The sequence below is a fragment of the Stegodyphus dumicola genome, chromosome 7 (assembly GCF_044657685.1).
Source record: "Stegodyphus dumicola isolate Sdum_Otavi_A_Nest chromosome 7, ASM4465768v1".
Taxonomy (NCBI): Eukaryota; Metazoa; Arthropoda; class Arachnida; order Araneae; family Eresidae; genus Stegodyphus; species Stegodyphus dumicola.
In genome coordinates, this window is record NC_140774.1 from 75,392,609 (window position 1) to 75,414,919 (window position 22,311).

Consider the following 22,311-nt stretch of genomic DNA (forward strand, 5'->3'; position numbering starts at 1 on the left):
CCAGAAAATTTGAAAATAACCTGCACAGAAATCACGTACGTTATGGTTTGAGGTGCGTTCGAATTCCGAGAAAACGGCTGCGTGTACGGGCGTTTTCGCAGTTTATCTGAAATTTAAATGACTACACTCTAAAAATTAAATTTATTTAAATTCAGATAAAGGACTGCACTCTAAAAACTTAAACTCGCATTTAAGCAATAATACGTCTTAGTAGTTTCACTATATGTAACATGAATGTCTGACAATTTCTTTTGAAAAGTCCTCCTTGAAGATATCTGTCTGCTTAAGCAGACAGCCCTTTCGAAGTTCGCTATAAATTACTAAATAAACAAGCAAAAATTATTCTTAGTGTATCAATTCATTTCTAGTTTAGGGCTGCCAACTAGATGCTACGTATAATAGGCATCATGCAGAAGTTTAAACTTTGCAGGACTAATGTGATGGTATTTATGGATAAAATGTTTGGAAAACCATCCTGCAAATGTCCTTCACCGATTCTAAAATTCACGTAAACCAAGGTTATTATGAAAGCTGTCTACATATTATCTACATGCAATTATGTATTCATGATATACCAAAGGTTTTCTTAAAATTTGTTTCGCGTTTCTGGGCTAAGGAGACTGTCTGTGACTTTTTCAAATAGTCGCAAATCTACGAAAATGTACTGAAAAAATAACTAAATTATTTCATCCACTGAAAAAATAACTAAATTATAATAAAATAATTATTACTCGTAGGTTAATTCACACAACGCAAACCGGATCAATTGAATAAAACTTCTTGTTTTTACTTACCAAATTAATTTATTTAAAGTTCTATAAAAATTTTAAAATTCCGATATAGAAGTCATAATTATTCTGAAGAAGTGCTTCTGAAAATATTTTAACATCTCAAAGCACATGCACGTAATCACAATTGTCACAATGTATCCAAAATAGTTTCCTATCCTACTGTACTAGGCTGAGATTCAGAATTTGGGAATAATTGTCCTGGATTATCATTTTTATGAACGACCATATCCTGCAAAAATTTACCTGCTAAGTTATCTTTTACATATTCCTTTCATTTGTCAGTTGAGAAAACATCTTCTGCGTGAGACGTAGTATATTCTAGTACACATTTATATAGCTCATCATCAGAATGTGAAAGGGCCAGTTGGAATACTGTGCACGCGTTCCAAGGAGTAAGACGGGATTTTAAATAGGACGAACATTTTTTCTTGAGAGCTGGGACATCGTACTTAAAAGATGCTGAATAAAGTTTCTCCATCTCGCAGAATGGATCAACCGGTCTCTGAAGAATTGCCCTCAAGGTTCTTTCAAAGCTACCTGAATATATATACGCAAGCATATCATTCATTACATCGGGACTGACATCTGTAATATGAAGTGTATTATCATTCGACTCCCTCAGTTCCGTTTGGAACATTCTAGAAAAAACAACAGATCGGCTACATAGAATGAATTTGTGCGCGGACAAAGTTCTCGAACCGACCGCTATAGTAATGTCCGATAATGTTCCACTCTCATAGAGACTACTAAGGTTGGCGCTAAAATGATGGTAACTTAGAGACGATGCAAAAGCACAAGAAGATTCAACGATTTCAGATGAATGACTGCAATCTGAAATTTTAAACTCGCATTTAAGCAATAACACATTTTCTAAACCTTTAGAAATATTTCGGAGAAATTCTGCGCATTTCCATATTCCATGTGAGTGGAAGAAGTATTCACTTTGAAAAGAACTCTCATCGAAAGATATCTTGCTTTTCACAAAAATCGGCTTGAAATTTTCCTCTCGTATTTTACAGAGGCTGATACTAAACATTCTGTTATGCATCACATCTTCAAGTATATGTAGAGTTAAATAAAATCTGCAAGATTTTAATTTACCTACAGTAAATAGATGACTACGTAGTTCTGTGTTTATAGGCAGGCTGGAGAAATTCTTTATTGGCCATTTGAAAGATGTTTTTAATACATATACGCGAGTTCGCGCTTTCTGTTCTAAAATAATTACAGGATTCAAGCCAGAAATCCCATACCTTGCAGCAGCTTCATATAGTTCTCCTAATAATTCAGGACTATTGAAATCTACTTTTCCGGTGTAAATGAATTGCAGCACAGTCTCCAATACATTAGCTTTCATATCTAGAAAGAGCTCAGAGCTCGCTTTTGTATCGAACAGTTCTGCTAACTTAGGCCATCTCGCCCATAACATAGCTTTATGCACTCTGAAAACTGCACCACCAGCATGCAACACGACATCTGTGAGTAGTCCAGTTTCGTACGAAATCTGGGGTAAAAGTTCTTCATAATCTTTCTGCCACACTGCTTTCAAGATGCATTTTATGATTAGGATATTGCTTGCTAAAGACATCAAACGATGACCTTCGATACGGCAAACGCCGTCAAACTTTAGTGCATATGGAAATAAGACAAAAGGTTCTTTGCTTTCATAAATTAACGTTTCGTCACGATCTAGTGCTTGAACCTCGCATGTTACGGTACACGGAGATGGTATGAAAGAACTTCTTCCTAGTGAAAGGAATGCAATATAACTCTCTTGAAGCTGAGAAAAATTTAGTTCGATGTACCATCTGATGTCTGGTAAAGAATTCAAGACAAACCTTGGGCTACGAAGAACTCCTAAGAAAGGTGACCACATAATGAAGTCTTCAATAGTCCAAGTGAATGCAAATTCATATGAGTCGTGATCTTGTTCCTCCATTATGCAGAATAGCGCCTATCCATTAGCGATATCAATTTAACATCTGAGATAGGTTTATTTTTTTACGCATCATCTGCGCCCTTGGATAATCTTATCTTCTCTAATTGTTATGAGTTAAAAGGAACTGAAACTTTCGACCCCGACGTCATTTTAACAATACCCCACGCATTTCTCCTTCTCAGTTGTTCTTATCGTAGCCCTTGATATAGTACAGTGTAATGTTACACAGTGAAGGAGAAATAATGTGATACCTTTACCAATCTGTCAGACACAAAACTATTATTAATTCCGCTCTAATCGCTACATTTCACATGTTTCTCATAAACTATTGATGTTCGTTCGTTATGTTCTGTAAACTGCTAGTGAAATTATGAAATTAAAACGCAATTTCTTATACTTGATTATTATCAATTCCAGTAACTGCCAAATTTAATACGGGGAATATCACATACTTCATTAGAAATACTTCTCGAAAGTATGCTAATAAATAAATGACATTTTCTCTAATTGTCTTTTAAATAAGGTATTATACAGAAAAATTATCTTTGTGCTTTTTAAAAGCAAAAAAATGTATAAATGCAATGAACCAAATAGTACAAACGAGTGTGAAACTTTTGCTGACTTCAGCTGTAGGAATTACTCCAGTTTAAAATTGATTTGAGTTTCATTGAAACTTTAGTTAACAATAAATTCAACTTCATTTATACTTTGTTATGCCTTTTTTGTCTGTATTTATTGTTTTACTAGCTATATGTATTAATATGCGAAAATTATGTGTGCATATTTAAACAGTAATAAATATACTATGTTCACAAAAGTCATTATTTGGTTTTTTATTTTTGCAATCATTGTTCAGAGGCATATACTTCTAGTTACAAAAGTGTTTTAAGTGGCGCAAAAAAACTTTTTATTAGGAAAAAAAGGTTTGATTCTCTTACAATAAAAATTGACTAAGATATTCAATTTCAAAATGTGTGGTTTTTGATTTGCATAGAGGGAGTCGGTTAATAAATAAATTAGACTAAATCGAGGGTGATTTTTTCCTCCTTTAAATGCCATTCAAGCACATTGTTTTGTGATTTAGTATTGTTTTTACTTTATAATTCTGTTCCATTTAGTATGCCGAAAGAATTTTTACACAAACAGTTTATATGTTATGCAAAGCGAGCTGTAAAAAAATGTGCTATTAGCATTCTCCTGAAGTTTTATTACTTTAGAATCATAATTTGGTAATCGTACAAAAAGTTTATTAAAATACAAATATTTTAAAGCAATGCAACTATTACTACGAATTAGCTACGTACATATTGAAGCCTGCCATTGTTTCTAGAATATGAATTCTTTGAGATTCTGTGAATAAGATCTCCATTTTGAAAAACAGTTATATTGATCAATACGTTTTACAAAAATCTTCATACAAGTGCTTATCAGGCAATGTCTTAATATCAAAAACCGTTTTCTAAACGATACATTAAGTTAGGTACGCTGCAAACATTTCGCTCTTCAATTTGTGTATGACACCTAAATATGATCATCGATTTTTGCTTTATATGATATATATCGGCCAATATCTCTGCCAGTTTTTTGTCGAATATCTCGGCCAATTTTTTGCCGTAGTCAAACATTTTTTTTTAATATTGAGTAGAAAAGTTTGCTAAATATAACGACCGGAAAAACGTGTAAGGAGTTAGATTTCATATTTTATAGACAATTAATTTTTTTAATTTAAAAAGTACAAAAGCATGAATTGCGTCATTTAAAACATATTTGTAATATGAAGTTGGTTGCGAATCAATGGTTGTAAAAATAAAGGCCGGCTAAATACTTTTGTGAACACAGTATATGTATTAATGTTAAGTGTACATTTTAATATTAAGAGATAATATATATATGACTGGAGTAAAAGTGATAAATATAAGCGATGATGGAAATGATGATTTTTAGGCATCATAATATTGCACTTAAGTCAACGCTATGTTAACATGTTTATATACGAAACGTTCTCACATATAATTTCGGCGCATAACAAATATGTATATTCTTAACGAAATGTACAGGCGCGGTGAGATAGCTTCCCCGCAAAGCAGTTTTAGGTTTGGCATAAAATGCAAGATCATGGCAAGAATGTGGCAAGGCAGAATTGCCACATTTGGCGAGTGAAGAAACAAAGTATGAAGAAATGAAAGAAGTAGCTAATGAACTGCCTGAGAAAGTTCAAGAATTGATAGTTGAAACATCTAAAGAGATTAAAGGAAAAAAACGAAAACATGAAGAAACAAAACAGAGGAAAGAAGCTTTTGATTCTCAAGTACCTGAAGTGGAAGAAAATGAAAATGCGACTGTTAAGTTCGTTAAAACTGACGGTGAAGTTGCAAAGTCGCAGGCAGTAAGTGTTGAACCACCTGAAAGTGCAAGTGATGCAGAGATGGGAGAAGCTGATGTGCAGCTTAAGCAGTGCTCTCCAGTATTACAAGAAAATTCACCCACTTTGCAAACTATGTATGCGGCTCATAGTGCAGGTTATGCACATAAGGACTTGATTCTAAACCTAGATACTTGTGTTTGTGAAGAATCGGATTCCATTCGCGACTCTAATGCACACATCGGAACTGGTTTCTGGAAATAGAGGAAAATGAGCATGTAACAATTGCTGAAAATACCGAGCTGAACTGTACGCATGCTGAGAATGAATTACAGAGTGTTGAACAAACTGTTTCACATCTTCCTGTGGATGAAAAGTCTGAAAGGACTATATCTTCAGACTGTGATATGCAAAACAGAAATGCATCTGAGAACTGCAGTGGAAAAGTATTTGACTCGGATATCAATTAATGAAAAGACTGAGACTGAAATTTTTTCCGAACTTTAATTTGTATAATTTAAAATTGTTATGTGGTTAATTTATGTATATAATTTGTACATAGTGTAAATATTTGTTTCGTTAGATATGTTACTTTTTTGTTTTATTATGTTTTGTTTGTATCGAATTAGGCTTCTGACCAAGGGTTGTACTGCCCGGGACGTGCAGTCCTTGGGAGGGGGCAGTGTTACGAAATGTACAGGCGCGGTGAGATAGCTTCCCCGCAAAGCAGTTTTAGGGTTGCTATAAAATGGCAAGATAAGGCAGCGTTGCCACGTTTGGCGAGAAATTGACCATTTGGCGACAAAATTGGCGATATGCCATGGACGGATGGAAAAGCTTCTGGAACGAATTCTTGCCGGTTTAGCCCAGAATGTTCTTGAACACCAGCCAAAAGCTATATGAACCCTGCTGGTACGCGGAGAGTTAGTATCGAGTTGGTGTCTCGTCTAGAGAGTTAATCCCTGCGGAGTCGATCGAGTTGACAGCCGGGCAGCGAGTGCCGAGTGGGTCGTCGAGTGCACCGATAGAGTCTCTTAGTGAATCGCGGTTAGTGCATCGTCGAGAGAGTGTGTTGAGCTTCGGAAACGACTGAACCGAAGAGTCGGAAGCTGTGCTCTGTGTTGTCGTCGAGTGCATCGCGAGCTGTAGCAAGAGTACGTGGAGTTCCGAAAACGACCGAATAGAGTCGGGAGCTGTATTCTGGTGCTTTGCCGTGAAGCTGTCTTCACCGTGATAGTCTGAAGCCTGTGTCGCTGATCGTGTCAGCGTGTTTAAAGTAGATCTTCGACGACTCAGTCGTCGAAGCTGTCCTGATGATTAATATTGGTAAATAAAGTGTGTTTCGATACTTCATCATCAAGTGTCGTCATTATTCACTCCAAATCCACACGAACCCCGTACGTAACGTAACAACTGGTGTCGGAAAAAAAACGTAACAATATATATATATACTTAAGTCAAATGATAATGATGGCAAGTTTTGAATGCTGTTGTATATAGTATCGAGTATAACCATTATATTATTTGCGATATACAATTGCTCCACAATGCAACTTTATATATGCTACTCATGTCCTGTCCATCAACCGTAATGTCTTGTATCTTGCAACCGTATAATGATAAAATTTCTTGTAATAGGTAACAGTCGATTATCTGTACAAAAACACTATATTCACTCATGTACTTTAGAATCAAAATAGTACTCAATAAGCATAGAAAGCATATTCTGAGCAGATGGCAGACGAAATGCAGGGAACTGATATATTCACAATTTTTAAAATACTAAAAATTTTTTAAACGTCGAAGCATTTATATTTTATGTATACTCTGAATCAGGAATAGTATCAGCCTATCCTATCCATTTAGCATTGTAGCAATTAAATTACAATTTTTATATGCAAGAAAATAGTTTTTGAAAGGAAATCCCTAAATATTTTACACAGAAAAACGTAATACACGCCACTGATCTGCGGCCGAGCTGTAATATCACTGAATACTTGTAGTTCAAGCTGGGTTAAGGTCCCAGAAAACGGATAGCTGCATAGTAGTTTTCGAGGTTTGCCTCATATACAATATGAATACAATTCAGTTTTCCTTAGAAAAGTCCTCCATAAAACCATTCTTCTCTTTAAGCAAATAGCCCTCGAATGCTTTATCATAATGTAAACAATCCTATCCACTGCGTAATATCTGTCATGATAATGACTTTTATATGTTACAAATAAATACTTTATAAATTATATCTAAACCAATCATTTTTCAGCGAATCATCTTTCAGCCATATCTAAACCAATCATTAATATCTGCTGATTCGCGTGAGTTATAAATGTACAGCAGAAAAATTTAACGCAACAGTTTACAATTTTTAAAAACTCTTTTAAAGGCACTTTTTGCCCTGTTCCTTCAAACATTATGTGCTTATAAGATGCACTTGAGCTCTAGAGCTCAAAATCGTGCATGGGGTTTATCCACACTTTTCGAAAAACATTAAATTTATAACTCGAAATTTCACTGAAGTATAATAAATTTTGACTGAAGATTTCTTGAGGGCCTTATTACACGTTAGAAAATATAAGAAAGGTTTGTCTCATTGTTCTGATGAGTACTTCAAAGCTCGGCTTAACGCAAATGCATTTTTGTATGTAGCGACGTTCTTAAATGACAGAAACAATCTGACAGTTTCAATTTTAACGGCTGCCCTAAAGAGTTTGTTAAGATTTTTTACGATGTCAATAAACTACCAGACTGTTTTTACACTCACTCCTACTAACCCATTTTTTTCCTTTTTAGATTTATTATTAAGCATCATTTTCTTCGCACTTACGCCATATAAAATTCAACAGCAAAATTTCAAAAAATTTTAAAAGCAGCATATGTTTAGAATTTTCGATATAGAGTAAATTGCTGGCATACATTTTTTGGGTTTTTTCAGTCTTTTCCAAGTTCATCATAGCAGTGTACAGTTTTCTTGCTAATATATCTTTACAAAAGTTATTTTGTCTTTATATTATGTACGTTTCGTGTGTTTACTTCATTTATTAAATATTACAATCTTGTCTCTTAAGCTAAATAAAATTCGATTGAACAACAAAATCACAAAATATTTAAAAACAGCATATCTTTAAAATTTGTGGTAGACAGTCTCTTGCGTTGGAGATTAAATTTTTTTTCCGTAGAGTTTTGCCACTGCTCGCTTTGAAATCGCAAAGTTTGTTACTAACAAATTCGTTAAAATTTCACAAATTATGAAATAGATAATGAAACAAATTCGAAATTGAAATTTCGGGCTTCCAGATTCCCATGTTCTGAAGTGGGACTATATTATTCAAAACTTGATGGCTCTAGGTACCGCTGGTTTTTCGCTAAGCGAAGAACACGCATACATTCATACAAATCCTTCATTATTTAATTTCTTTAAATGTAATACAAGGCGATAATATTGAAAGGTGGCAACAATTTGAAAAGTGATATGCTGTTTTAGCAGATGCAGTAAGTCTTACATTACAAAAGTAAAGCCAAGTAAATGTCAACAACGTGACATCACGACTTATCATGGCTGCCATACAGAGTACGGATGAGACTGCGAACATATTGGTTAAATAAAATTACACTGACTTAAGAGCAAATATCAATATCTGCAGGCCCAGAAAAGTGCATTTAGGTATAATTTGCATTAAATACCATCGAAACTTCCACTGATCTTCTGTTTTACCATGTGCACATGTGTCTTACAGTTATCAGTTACACATTTTTATTTACCTAGGTTTGATTAGATTTGAAATAATTATTTGCAATCCTTATGATTTTTCAATATACTCAGTAGAAGATCATTTATATTAAGTACTGAAATTGGAACAAGAGACTTATAAACGTTAAAGGATGAATAGCTAACATGCAGATAACACCAATTAGAATGTAAGCAAGACCAGCCATTATCCGCCTATGGCAGCGTCCATGATAAGTCGTGACGTCATACCATGACGTTTGATTGCATCATTTTCATCGCACGGGACATGCGAAGGAGGCTTACCCCACCCATTTATTCTAATCTGCTTGGTGTACAGTGAATCAGTGCAAAATGTTTCGAGTCTAATATACCATTCAGGACTAATGTCTCTTTTGGCGGAAACAAAAGTAACTGAAGTGGATTTCGAGACATAAAAGAAACTTAAAACATAATAATCTTTAAAAAAATTGCATATCTTTACAGGCGTTCTCAATACTGTTCGTATTTGGAACTTGTCCCAAAATAAAGAAAATGTCCGTTCCGATTCTTCCAGAAGTGTAGAATACTTTCACAAGTGAAATGCTGAAATAGATTTATCTAAATAAATAGAAAATTTTAAAAAGCGAAAAGGAAATAAACATATTTCGAAAATGTTCTGCAACTCTGAAGATTTATAATCTTCTGAATACCCTCAATAACAGCACAGAGAATGAGGGTATGTGACGTGCTGTGTAGGCAACATTCACTTTATTTTCCCTTCCTATGTCCGGACTTAGATTCGATTATTACACAGTGATGTTTTGTTCTTTTTCTTTGTGTCGGACAAAAACCACATAAAACATAAATAAGTCATTAGTTTCGTATATGAGATTCATTGTTGACAATGATTCATGATTTTCGGAAGCTACCAAAATTCAAAAACAGTGGTATCTAGGGTATATGTTGCCATCATGTTTTATTCTTAAATATTAATTTTTCTTGAATTTCATAAATAATAGATAAATAAAATGAAAATTTTAAATATTAATATTACAAATGACTGAATAATTAATTAAGACATTAATTAAAGAATCATAATTGAATAATTAAGGAATATTACATGATTTCTTTACATCGCCTCGTACAATGAAGTATTCCATTGCTCTGACGGATTTCCCTGTGCGTAACGTGAATACAAGCCATTTTCGCTTAAAACGTTCTCCACGAAGGAATTCCTACTTTTAAACGATAGCTCTTGTGTGCTTTGCTGTACCCCAAATAGCCAAACCATCGCCTTAGAAGCGCTTGGATGCCTTAAGAAAAAATTCTTTTAACTGTGATCTAATCACTGCCTTTATCTCTTCATCGGAATCCAAAGATTTGCCTCCCTCTTGAGTGGTCCAAATAAGTAAAATTTTCTAAATACGAGTTTCGAACAATACAGTTGTTGTCAAGACATTCAGATTTTAAATCTTAAATACTTGCAACTGTCGCACACGAAATATGAGGTTGAGAAATGTAATGTTGCAACATACATTTACTTATTTATATGTTGCTCGAATATGATTCCACAACGTAGGTAACTCTTTAGGAGATCTGCATAGTGTTGTCAAATTGTTAGTGAATTATTTAGAACCAGATATTTTAATTATTTTTCTGCACTGCTGCCTCAATAATACTGAATGAAGAGAATATTAAGATTTGTTTATGGTGTGCTTTAATAACCTAAAATTAGATAAAAAAATAAATGTTGACTTACCCATGCATAGTACCAAAAAAGAACGCATAATATCTTTCTCTGTGAAACAGGTATCTATTCAAAACATTAATGTTGCAATAGAAATTTAAATACATATTTGGTCACAAGAAACTTAGATAACACCAGCTACATAATGGCATCCGCGAGTTCATCGTAGAAGAGCAGGACATCAAAGGAAGTAAAATTTTGAAACATCATCGAAGTCACTTATGAAATTTCTACATCATGCGTGGAAAATACTATAGGACTTGGTGGGAAGGAAAAATGTCAAGCTACTTTTTAACAAAATACACTGCTTAGTCGATCTCGTGATTACACCGTAAAGAACTTGCCATTGGATTCAATTGCGAATTTTTGAATTCTTATTTATTCTATCAGTCTATGCGACTAGGAAAATCTTGGTGACGAATAATAAACCCGTTCGCAGGTACGAAAATAGTAATTATATGAAGCAGCACGAATACTTGCTGATGAAAATTGTGACCACGAATCAGCATGGAAAAAAGTTACCAATTATATCCTCCAGCCTTTATTCACGCCAGTGAGCGTAATACGAAAGAGAGAGGATACTTCAAAATCACTCTGTTTATAGTCTTTTTAGCCAATGTCTTTTTAGCAAAAAGGAATTCAAAGTGAAAATGTGAGAACTTGCCTTCACACATACTTCCCAACAGTGACTATTTTGCTTTCAGCAGACATTTTCTAGAATCCTTGTTCATTCCAAAAGAAAATGAACATGATATTTTTCGCCAACATACGTGGGCAAATGTTTTAGAAGCTTCGGGAATAAGCAATGACGATTCGCCCTGCTTTTTCTTCTGACTGATGGTAGTGAACCAGGCTTCGCATTCAATCAACAGATATCCATGGAGGTGAATATTTCATCCACTAATAACGCGCAGATTTTTTTAATCATGATTTAAACTTTACAGGAATTTCTGGCGTCACTACCCATATAGCCTTCCTTTTCTACTCATAGACTATCCGACATACATAGCCGTTATAAAATTGTTTCGGCACTTTTATTTTTCCCGAGGATAGGATTTTGTTGAATTTCAGTGAATTTCATCTTTTCATTAGCCAAAAAACAAACTAACAGAACATTTCTCATTTATGATACATACTGCAAGTGTAGCCGCCATATTTAGACTTCTGCCGAGCTATTGTTTGGTATTCCTGCATCATATTGCCATCTGTCTGTCATTTTTCAGCATTGCAGTTATCGGCTCTTAAAGCTAGATTTTTAAATTTTTGGCACATTTTTAAAGTTTTCATTTGAGTGGCCTATTTTTGTAATTTTTTATATGTTCATTTCTTGTTATTTCATATTAAGCTCTTTTAGGTCTCAGTTTATTTTATATCAAGAAATTTTTAGTTAGTTTGCCCTTTGATTCTTCGCATTTGTTACAGACGCCTTCTCAACAAAAGGTATTTAACATCAAAATAAATAATGAGGTGGCATTTTTAAAACCAGAGACGAATTCCAGTATTAGCATTTAATTCAATTCAAAGACTGTTTACGATTACAGATAATAAGTTCATTAAACTGCGAACGGTGATCTCCATCAAAGCAACAATTTAAAATTCTATTCGATGAATTGCATTTAGGAACTTAATAAACTGTAAATATTACATTTGATAGTTTAGCAATAATTGCGGTCTTCAGAGGCTAGAAACGAGCTAGAATTTCAGTCGAAAATACATTTTGCATTAAAAAGCAAATTTTTTTTCGAGGAAAGAGGGGGTAAAAGAACAAACGTCACCGTGGAAAATAACCTAATCACCATAAACGTCACTATGGAAAATAACCAAATAACGCGTCCCTTCTTCTTAATTGTATAATAATTTTAGTAATACATCTTCTGTCTGCTTTATGCAAAACTTTACTAATTCCATATTTATTTCGCGTTTGAGTACAGGTTTACTTAAATCCACTAATTTTAATAACTAATTTGCACAGGCAAAATAAAAATTAAATTTTTGTATACAAATCAAGGAAATCAAGGATTGTCGGACGGATTCAAACGCAGAGCGCAATTACCAGCTCTAAGTATCTGCTAGAATAAAAATCCAAATATTTAAACCAATTTTATTATATTCTATTTCTAGAAGACATAAAAAGTGGCCAATGATAGCACATTTTTTTAAATGTATACTCCGTATCACACTCCTGTTCTTCGTGAACATCCTTTGGTTTAAATCGGCCTATAAATTTTTGTTTTTATTGTCTTTAACAAATATCTTTCACGAAGCATAGAAAATTTCGTAAGGTTTTTATGTTGCTTGTTTTTGTTTGTTCAAGGTCTGTATTTAAGGATTAATAAAAAGTAAGTTAGACCTGCTATCTCTGTACCTGGAATTCCGACTACCTAGATTGCTTCTTTTTTCCCCCAGGTCAAATAAAATTAAGCTTTTAATTGATTTAAGCATTTTTGATTTTTTTTTCTTTTTACTTCATTGTACGAAGTAAAAAGGAAGTATTGTAATCGCGAAAAGTTTGAGGCAACCTATTTCAACGAAAATACCCATTTTGACCGCTATCGAATGCAATTTAACGATGTTTCTGCGTGATATCTGTACGTAAGGGCAGAATAAAAGACTCGTTTCCTCCAAAAAAATTATAAAACTGGTTTAAAATTAATTCTGAAGAGAATTTTTCGTGGCGTCTGTATGTACGTATGTACGTACGTGCGTACATACGTACGTACGTATTTCGCATAACTCAAAAACGAGTAGCCTCAGAACGTTGAAATTTTGTATATAGGACTGCTATAACATGTAGATGTGCACCTCGTATTTTGGTTGCAATCGGCCGCACCAAACGTATATAAATATATTTATATATATATCCACTCTGTTACCCGGCTCAGTGATCTCAGTTCCTTTACTCTTATATGTTTGTAAATTGTACATTTTTTGCTTTAAAAATGATTGAATTATGTTGTTTTTATCGTCCGGTTAAATGTTTTTATGCCTTTAGTAAATCTGTATGCAATATTTTTAGAATTATCAACAATTTTAAAGTTCTTTAAGTGCCGCTAAGCTTTTTTTGGTGGCGGCCGTTGTTGTTTACATTTGAAACAGGAGATTAGTGGATTTGTTGCCAATCTAGAGAAACTTAGCTTCGCAACAACAAAGATAACGCATTCATTTATTATTGCCAATAAAATCATGCTTAATTCTTTCTGGAATTTTTTCGAGGAAATAAGTGTTTAAGATTTACTTCGTAATTTTTAATATAGATATTTTGAGTTTTTATGTATTTTTGCCTTCTCGCGAAATGAAAACTGAATTAATTAAATGAGAAATACTCAATCGTCTGCGAAGAACTGTTTCTTTTTTGTTTTGTTTGCTTAATTTCTTTTATACATCATTCTAACTTAATTATAGTATTTGAATAGAACATGTGGCAACGATTAGATAATTCTATTCTTTAAATGATATAAATTTTGGGCATTATGAGTTATAATATGAACGAGATATAATACAGTTAAGTGAATCTAGCGCCAGAGTGTCGCTATGATTAACAAATACTAGAGTGAATTTTAAAGAATGCATTTATTCTATTGTGGTTTATGCGCTCTCGGGGAAGTAGATTTAATTCAATCCAATAAGTTTAAATGAAATGCAAGGAAAAATGCGCATAATTTAATATTCCGTACAAGGAAGTCATGTAGTGTACACATCGGATTTTTTAAACAATAATAAGAGAGTAATATTGTATTTACAGTATGTATTGTAGTACCTACTTTTCGAAAGAAGCTCTTAAATTAAAATGATCAATTTTTACGTTTTACATTAGGGCAAAAATTCAGTAATTTTAATATTCCTATTACCTTAAGGCAATAAATACTGATGCATTTTTTTTTTTCAAGTGATTGGAAGTAGGTTAAGTGTTTTGTTACATGTACACAAAAATGTTTTTTTCCACTTAAATTTTGTACATTAAGAAAAAAATCCAAGATTATAATTTTAGATTTTTAACCTATATAAAAGAAAATCAGCTTTACTGTTTTTATTTTAGTTGAAATAATAGTGAGTGAGATGTTTAAAACAATAAGTAAATAATTTCATTGTCTAAAATTTTTACAGAATATATTTTGCATTTTATTTTAACGAAATAAAAATAGTTTACATTTTAACGGCATTAACTTTGTTGACAAAAAGCAATGGATAAAATTGCACTTCCTTCACTTTCATTACAAAACTACAGAATGTTCCATCGAGTTCGCCCAAAATCTGTACAGCCATATTCCTTGCTTGAAATACATACAAAATATCCAAAGAACTATAACTGTACGACCCATAGTTTTTTAGACAAATGCGAAAGAAACACATAACGTCATATTCGTCACATCGCCTATAATTTCAGGATGATGGAGTTCCAGCGAATTTCAGCGCTTCTGTAGCGACTGGCTGGATATGGAATACCCAGACCACTGGATTGGACGTAGGGGTCCGTTTTTACTACCGTCTCAATCGCCAGATCTGACACTTTTGGATATCTTCCTATGGGGGTCATCCGAAGGAATTAGTCTGACTAGATCTAGTTACTACAAGAAGTGACTTAGTTGTTCGTCTTCATGCTGCGTGTACTTTTGAGAAAACCATGTTGCTGAAACGAGTGTAATCAGCCATTTCACGGCGTGAGCATGCATGACTAGATATGCGAAGCGAATATTTTCAACATCTTTCTATGTAAATATTCTTAAATACCGATGTTCTGTACCGCATATGACATCATACTTTTCTTTCGTAGTTATCTCGAAAACTATGGATTGTACAGGTAGAGTTTTGTGCATTTTTTATGTATTTTAAGCAAGAAATCTGGTTATGCGAAGTTTGAGCACTTTGTAGAGACATTAGGTTAATTGGAAAAGACGGAGAGAGGAAACATGAGCAATCGGCTTCGCCGGGAATCGAACCACGGACCTCTGGAATATCGACCCAGCGTGCAGAACCACTACACCACGAAGGCACGCTAGGAAGGCTGGAGAAATACCTTATAACCTTGTAGGTATTAGTTGTAAGAAGAAAAAAAGCGCAACTGTTATCTTAACTTCTCAAATATTTTGATGTACTGTGAACCTGGTTGGCTCAGATATCTGAAGATATGATGCATTGTTACAAAGTATCAGATGAGTGCAGTAAGAACTGAAAGCCAACAATTGAAATAATTAAGTAAGAAGTCTTTTTCATTTCAATATCAACAGCTAAATAAAAATTACATCAATTTTCGCTTATAAAAACATGAATATTAAGCACTAGTTATAGCGACAATTAAGCTTTTCGAAGAGAAAACGAGAAAAATCCCTGTCTACCAACAACAGGATTTGAACAACGGATATTCCAATAATAGTTTTGACTTGCTGACCACTTTCATCATGAAATCACGCATGTGGGAATGCAATCATTCCTTATCTTCTCCTGCACTTAAAGGGCGACTAAGCAGATGGGCGACACTTAGCTGTCCAAATACAAATGGTAACAAACTGTCATGCACCGCGTTTTAGTTCGTTCGGCATTATACAGACTTATCAACAGGATTCGAATCATTACTAGCTGGACATGCTAGCTATATACACTAAGGAAGCATGACCGGGGAAATGCTATAATTCCTTACACAGTGATATTTATCATTAAAAGCTTTGAATGAAAAAAATAAATAAATTATACATATAATTATTTTTGATAGCAAAATTTTCCAAAATATTGGAATATTTCTTGAAATGAATTATCGTCATGATTTTTGAACAGATATTAATTATAAAAAAATTGTAAGGATATTTCTGTTACTAGTTTACAGAACGAACCTGCTTACATTATATTACACTCTTCAGGAATAAAAGGAAGATCCTCCACAAGCAGATTATCTTTAGGAATCACGGAAAGAAAAATATTTGATATTTTACCATGCTGAATTCCAAAATGATGATTTTAGGACTTAAAAAGTAAATTTTAATATTTCTTAAACTTTTACTTAAGGGATTCCTGTACTTAAAAGGGTTAATTCAAGCAAGAAATCTGAAAACCAGAAAATATGTGCAGTGGTATGTGACGAATTATCAAGTAAACTTTTGCACATTTTACTAAAGCAGAAACTCTTTCTGACATTCCTAAATAGGGTATAGTGGTTTGCCTCAAATACGTAAGGCATTAACAAACACGGATGGCACATAAAAGAACTTTTCTATTATCGCAGCATATATCTTCACAACAAATAAGTCCCAATGACAATATTCCATTATTACGGAATTTTCTTGCAGAACGGGTGTTTTCTCACGAGCAAAAACTATGTCGTCCTTACCAAAACAAAATTTGAAATTTTTTGTAGAGGACGATAGTGGAACAGCCATTTACAAAAACAATGTTTAAAAAGAAATTTTTCATTGAAACTGCAAATAAATCAATAGTATAAATTTCAATGTGAAGCTGTCTTTTTTAACTGCAAATTATTGATTTTGAAGAGTACAGCACAATTACTCTCGTCCAAATACACGGTTGGCCATTATTCTTCTCGAAGCTTAAATTACTACTCATTTATTTTTAAAATAATACACTAATACATAAATAAAAATATAAGTTCATAAACCTGAGTAGCTTATTTTAAATGTTATGTTTTAAACTTATTAATTAATTTTCGTTCCAGCACGAAAGTTAAAACTATGAAACTAGATGTAATGTAAAACAAGATAGACCTGTATTGACGACGTCCGCCATGTTTTTTTCATAAACACTAAAGCAAATGAAATTTTCACTAAATTAAACTTGAACAAGCTGAGTATAAATCTACGCTGGGAACTGCGAGTTCTTGCCAAAAAAGTGAATTCTTAATTGTTCTTTTAGTTAGTTTTTTCGAAATGTTAGAACTAAAAAGAAAAAAAAATCTTAAATACTCCCGGAAAGAGCGGGCAAAAGACATCAAATAAGCACGACTTTTAGTTTTACCCATAATGCCCTGCGGTACCGTAAAACTAAATTGATTCTTTTTCTTAGAAGTCTCTTTCTCCTCTTTTCCTTATGGGAGAAAAAGTTGAAAAAAAAAACCGCGGTATAAAACAAACAAAGAGAAGCAGAAAGTAAAATATACGTTCAAAGAATTCATCAACTCAGCCAATTTTCGCCATTCGAAAAACATCAAAAACGATAAAAGATAGAAGAGGGGGGGGGGAGAGGTTAAATGTAGTGGACAACTTATATTTCAACGACTTGGCTTCCTAAGCAGCTACAGTTAATGTCTTTAAAGCACGAATTAGCGAGACAGATTAAATAATTGGACGAAACTCTTCAGTGTCTTATTTAGACACTGGATGTAAAGTTTCTCTTAAAGTGCTTAGCCAAGAATTGATTTTCACTTTACGTTAATTTTGTTTCGAATTCCTTCATTAATCTAGAGTTTCTCATTTCTCTTCTTGCAATAGAAAATTCGGCTACTAGTCATTTGCTATTCACTATATTCCGTAATTTAAATTATGTTGTAAAAAATAACAGATAAACATCTTCATTTGGAAGGTAATCTTATATTAAGAATGAACGAGTTATAAATTTTCAAAATAATCTCAATAAATAGTCATTATGCTATACTGCTATCCCACCTTCCTCTTTAATTGCATATAAATACTATAATAGGTGTTACTTTATTATAATGGAAATGAAGGGTTTGTGATACAAAATACCAATATTTATATAAAATGAAGAAATTATGTACTTCCGTAGTTAACAATGAATATCAAATATTAGACTTCTGCTCTTCATTCCAATAAATTGTGCAAATAAAAAGCAACAAATACAATGGAAATGCACAAAACATAAGTGAGAAAAGTAAATCTTATTCCCTTTGTATATATGTAAGCATTAGTAATTATCAAACTTGCACCGCGGTTGAAGGTAAACACTACAGCGTTTGATTAAATTATAAGGTATCTTCTATCTCCTTTCCGCATGCCTTCGTGGTGTAATTGGAAGCATACTCGACCCGTATTCGAGAGGTCCACGTTCGAGTCCCGGCGAGGGCACTGCTCATTTTTCCCGTTTCCAGCATCAAAAACCTAATGATTGTACAGTCGCGCCCGAACTGAAAGATGGTGGACGATAATTCGTCACGACCAGGATTTGGTGATTAGGCCCCCTCCTTCCCACTCTTACAGCCAGAAAAGTACTTACATGAATGATGATAACATCGCAAATATGCATTTTCTGAATAAAAATATTGTAAGTGAATTTTCACATAATGATTTAGAAGAAGGAATAACTAATAATTTTATCTCTATATACCATATTTTGTTTTAGCTAATAACTATTTACTGAAAAATGAAGAATGAAATTTATACACATTCAAAATCTGGAATTTTGCAAACATTAATGCTACGTGTATACCAGTTACAATAATTTTTTATGTATGCTTCTTCCTCTTTCTAATCTTTTATGTCTTTGTAAAAGAGATTAGTTACGTAATGATTTGTAATAGTTAGCAAAATAAGTTTAAAATTCTATCAACTTCCGTACGTACCATTAATTTTCAGATGTTGAACGCGTAAGTTTCTTTTCAGAAAACATTTATTTAGTTAATAAAAAAGATGAAATAATAGACGTAAAATACTGTTTGTTCCTAGTGCTCATAAATCATTACTTGAAAATTCACTTCATAATTTTTCAGTACGAAAATATTTGTCTGCGACGTTATTATCCTGCAATGATTTGTAGTTTGTTTCGTTCGATGTTTTAGTTTTTCTCAACAATATTTTGTAGGACAATGTTTTAAACTGCGAAGTTTTTGCCCGCTTTAGTTTCTGCTACGATATCTTAGAACTCAAATTCCTTCTTCTTGTTTTATTTTCTCTTACTGTGTTTTTTACGACGATGTTTGTTCCTTACATTGTTTTCTCCTCTACATAATCGTCCACAGTGCTTTTAGAGCACACCGGTGGGGACAAAACTGAATCCTCGACTTCAGTTTTGTGTATGTTTTGATTGTACGATTTACTATTTCTCTAACAAATCGATTTCTTTATAATTTTTCTTTATACTTATCTAGGAATTAAAGTGCTCACTAACGTAACATATTATATATTTGATCCCTTTTTAATAGTAATAGTCATTTAAAAAGGATTTTGCAGTTAGTTATCAATAATTCTTTGTGGGAAGAGTCTTTATCAAAATTAATTTGTTAAGTCATAGTTTCTGCTATGGAGTGTTATATTAGAGTTGGGCATCATATGCGCACATCATCGAATGCGTACAGAGTAAATAATAGGGTGTGAAAAGTTTCAGGGAAACTTTAGAAGCAAATCAGGAAGTCAAAAATTAACCATTCTGCGTAAGAACATGTAGACGCAAAAGCTACCTGCCAATGTTCGAGAGTGTTGTTTGCCAGAAATTATGTTGGCCCGTACGAGACATTTTCATTCAAAGCATTGATGCTAGTGGAACAGGCTGCATTATTACTCACTGAACCTGGCTGCATTATTACTCACTGAACCTGGCTGCATTATTACTCACTGAACCTGGCTGCATTATTACTCACTGGTCACTGAAATTGCTGATATGCCGTTTGTTTAAGGTGAAAGGAAATGGAAATGGAAGACCGAAAAGCTCAACACGATATGGTACTCATACATTGAAGCTTGGTTGCATGGAAATAACATAAAACTTATTTTCTGCTTAGTACCTCAATTATTCGAGTAGTCCTCCACTAATTTCTTTCTTTGGACCCTGAAGCAGACCTGATTACAAGAATGGTTGAGGCAGCAACACGTATCCACGACAAGCCCGGCATTTCTGAACACTTTCACCGTTTGATGCGTAGACGTTGTAAGCGTTTACTGCAAAAGAAATGACCTTTGAACACTTCTTCCGGCATTGCAAATATAAAGTGTGTCTAACAAATATGTTACATTCTTTTGCATGGGTTCCTTTTTTTTAAATTCTTTCTGTACCAAAAGACGGTACAGGTGGAGTAAACGGTTTGTTTTTATGTTATTGACTGACCTTTAAAATTTATCTAAATAATTATTGATTATTATTTATCTATATTGCATCATCCATATATATATACATGTTCATGTAATACAAAATTACATCATTATAGTGTACATTTTACAAAATGCTGTGTAATAAATATTGAGGCAGTTGCTCGAAACTCAAGATATAGATTTCGTTGTAACCGAAAAATTATCTGCGATTAAAAATTTTGCTTTTAAAAAATATAAAAGCCAAATGACAGGAACATTACAAAATCACGTTGTTTAAAGCCTTTCTAAAACTTTTTGTCTTTTATATTTTTAGTAAAAGCAAACTTTCAGTGGCAGATAATTTTCTCGCTGTAATAGAATCTATATCTTGAACTTCAAGCCACTGCCTCAGAATATTTACTATACAGCTTTTCAATATCCAACGTTTGAAGGTGCTATATTTTCTATTTCCTCTTTACCTTCATTATTAATGTACAGGATTTCGTTAGATTTTGAAATTTCCTTGATGACAGATATCACTTTTTTTAATCAAAGGAAATTTGTTAAATTACATAGGGTTATCAACATTTGCGTAATTTTGGAAACCGAAATATATTGGGAAGTTTTAGAATAGGAAGTAGAAGCATAGAATTTAGGAGTTTCTATACATATTGTATCTTGTCCTATTTATACTTGATAATCTAGCATATAGGTGTATTTTATAGTGCATTTTTCATTTTTGTGTTTATACTCTCTTTCTTCTTATCCCATTTAGTCTCCTTTCACTTCATTCTCAATACAGTTATATTACCTGTCATCATTGTGACACTGCCCGGGTGGTTTTAGAGACAATAGCCATTTTCTGGTTCCAAATTCCCCTTTCAGCAGCCCTTTCATTGATATTCATGTCATATAGCATATGAGGCATTGATTTCAATGATGTATAACAACATAAAATATTATATAAATTCCCATCACGGTTATGTGGTAAGAATTCATGTTACGCGTGCATTTTAATATTTAATATGAATTTTTTAAAATTATTTAACAAAAAATTTAGTTTTTGTATTTATTGTTAATTCATTAAGCTCGATAAGGTTGCTGAACTAAACAAGCTCCTTAAAGCATGTAGTATGGAAACTTTTAGAGTTCCATGCGCATCTGAAAAAATTCAGTATTATATTTAATAGTAAATTGCAAATGATGGAATTATTAGCATATTACACCATTCGTATGGTTTTTATAAATTGAATGTAAAGCGTTTTCAGTTGCTTCAAAAATATTCCTTCAGAAGCTTAATTTAGATACGAAGCAAGCATTTTTTCGGACATTTGCAAACATTTTTTCAACCGCTCTTACCGATTAGGGAGAAAGAATGTGTAGATTTAAGCATGTCTTCTAGAATGCCTTCCGTCCATACTGGCATACGAAATGCATCCTACATAAGTTGTAGATCTGTATTATTCTGCATAAATGCATATATAATCTGAAGAAGTTGGCTTAAGCAGTTTGGACATCCAACCAAGTGAAGCAAATTCTCTTATAAGAGGTATACCACTTATTATTGCAATGTAACCCGTGTTATATGATCTTTTCTTAGGATATGCGTCGGCCGAAACGAATTTTCCTTTGTTTTTGAAGCAGATAAATCAAATTCCTGCAAAAATGTTTTCCTTAATTTTGTTGTAGTGTCGGATTGCTTCAATGACCACATGATAGTTCAAAATATTAATGATTCTTTATGAATTCATTTATAATAATGAATTACTTTATATGTGGATTTATAAGATTTATAATTTAAATT

The 22,311-nt window shown here is 33.1% G+C and overlaps 2 protein-coding genes across 3 annotated transcripts in view; both read right to left on the minus strand.

The window, feature by feature from the left end:
* Window positions 1–22,311, minus strand: part of LOC118188221 (CKLF-like MARVEL transmembrane domain-containing protein 4) — a 191,424-nt gene that overhangs the window by 132,843 nt on the left and 36,270 nt on the right. The gene's annotated exons all lie outside the window — the stretch shown is intronic.
* Window positions 778–2,754, minus strand: LOC118190920 (speckle-type POZ protein B-like). The gene has a single exon (XM_035361717.2). It carries the CDS (start codon window positions 2,728–2,730, stop codon window positions 1,063–1,065), a length of 1,668 nt encoding a protein of 555 aa, XP_035217608.1. The 5' UTR covers window positions 2,731–2,754; the 3' UTR covers window positions 778–1,062.